Below are 1,888 nucleotides of genomic sequence, written 5' to 3'. Positions count from 1 at the left end.
AGCCCTGGTCTGGGAAGATCCCACATGCCGCGGAGCAACTAGGCCCGTGAGCCACAACTGCTGAGCCTGCGCGTCTGGAGCCTGTGCTCCGCAACAAGAGAGGCCGCGATAGTGAGAGGCCCGCGCACCGAGATGAAGAGTGGCCCCCGCTTGCCACAACTAGAGAAAGCCCTCGCACAGAAATGAAGATCCAACACAACCATAAATAAATTAAAAAAAAAAAAAAAAAAACCTACTCTATATAGACACACTTATTTAAACCAATCAGTTGCATTAAAAAAAAATCTAGCACAGCTGCCGCCCGAACCCGGCGCGCAGGGATGACGACATCAGCCTGCGGAGGCGACGACGGTGAGAGATGGGGAGGGCTTCCGGGGCTCCCGGCCTAACCGCCGAGACCTGCAGTCATGGCGGCCGCTGTGTGGGGCTTCTTTTCCTTCCTTCTGCTGATGCTCTCAAGGGATGCCCAGAGCTCGGAGGTGTCTGGGGCTACCTCCGAGGGCTCAGGAGGGAGTGGGGTCAGTATCGGAGATCGCTTCAAGATTGAGGGGCGTGCGGTTGTTCCTGGTGTGAAGCCCCAGGACTGGATCTCGGCGGCCCGAGTGCTGGTAGACGGAGAAGAGCACGTCGGCTTTCTCAAGACAGATGGGAGTTTTGTGGTTCATGATATACCTTCTGGATCTTATGTAGTGGAAGTTATTTCTCCAGCTTACAGGTTTGATCCTGTCCGAGTAGATATCACTTCAAAAGGCAAAATGAGAGCGAGATATGTGAATTACATCAAAACATCAGAAGTGGTCAGACTGCCCTACCCTCTCCAAATGAAATCTTCAGGCCCACCTTCTTACTTTATTAAAAGGGAATCTTGGGGCTGGACAGACTTTCTGATGAACCCAATGGTTATGATGATGGTTCTTCCGTTATTGATATTTGTGCTTCTTCCCAAAGTGGTCAACACAAGTGATCCTGACATGAGGCGGGAGATGGAGCAGTCAATGAATATGCTGAATTCCAATCATGAATTGCCTGATGTTTCTGAGTTCATGACAAGACTCTTCTCTTCAAAATCATCTGGCAAATCTAGCAGTGGCAGCAGTAAAACAGGCAAAAGTGGGACTGGCAAAAGGAGGTAGTCAGGCAGGCCAGAGATGGCATTTGCACAAACATGGCAACACTGGGTGACATCCAAGTCTTGAGGGAGAACCATGTGAAGCAACTACTGTAAACTTGAGTCATCCTTAAAGTTGATCTCTTATAACTTGTATGTGATAACTCTTCAGCACATGTTTTGTATTTGGTACACAAGAAAACCCAGCTTTCATCCTTTGTCTGTATGAGGTCAATATTGATGTCACTGAAATAATTACAGTGTCCTATAGAAAATGACATTAATAAATTATATGAAGTACTATACATTATGTATATTAAAATAAGTCTTAATCCAGAGGGGGGGAAAAAAAAAATCTAAATCTAGATTCAAAAAATTGTTTTGTATAATAAAACACTTAAAAAGACCAATATAAAAAGAAATAAATGTAGAAAGAGAGTATGACGTGAAGGAGCTGTTAGATGGTCTCAACTTATTATTGCTCTGAAAGGTGAACTGGAGTCTATGTTTGGAGACTTGATTGGAGAACTTGGAAACTGTTTAAAAAATAACCAGGAAAATGGCAAAATGATTCAAGTGTTGGAAAATAAGACCAGGAAGAAGAGTAAACAGGACAGTTATTCATTTTCTTGAAGTCCAGATGGCAATTGAATACATTCTTTGAGTGTATGAAGAGCATTTTATAAAGAGGTGGTGGGCTATCTGCATTATGTGTAAAACAAAAGAAAACTGGCTGGGGTTGAAGTACAAAGGCTTCGTTTAAGCAGAATAAGAGTATTT

General features: G+C 44.0%; 1 protein-coding gene across 1 annotated transcript; it reads left to right on the top strand.

The window, feature by feature from the left end:
* The first annotated feature begins 352 nt into the window (after nt 1-352).
* On the top strand, nt 353-1,385 carry LOC132376265 (ER membrane protein complex subunit 7). Its single transcript, XM_059941932.1, has one exon. The coding sequence runs from the start codon at nt 408-410 to the stop codon at nt 1,131-1,133; it is 726 nt and encodes a 241-aa protein (XP_059797915.1). The 5' UTR covers nt 353-407; the 3' UTR covers nt 1,134-1,385.
* Nucleotides 1,386-1,888: the final 503 nt, after the last annotated feature.

This window comes from Balaenoptera ricei, chromosome 12 (genome assembly GCF_028023285.1).
Source record: "Balaenoptera ricei isolate mBalRic1 chromosome 12, mBalRic1.hap2, whole genome shotgun sequence".
In the NCBI taxonomy this organism is placed as follows: Eukaryota; Metazoa; Chordata; class Mammalia; order Artiodactyla; family Balaenopteridae; genus Balaenoptera; species Balaenoptera ricei.
Note: the sequence above shows the minus strand (reverse complement) of the source record. Positions and strands in the feature narration are given on the sequence as shown.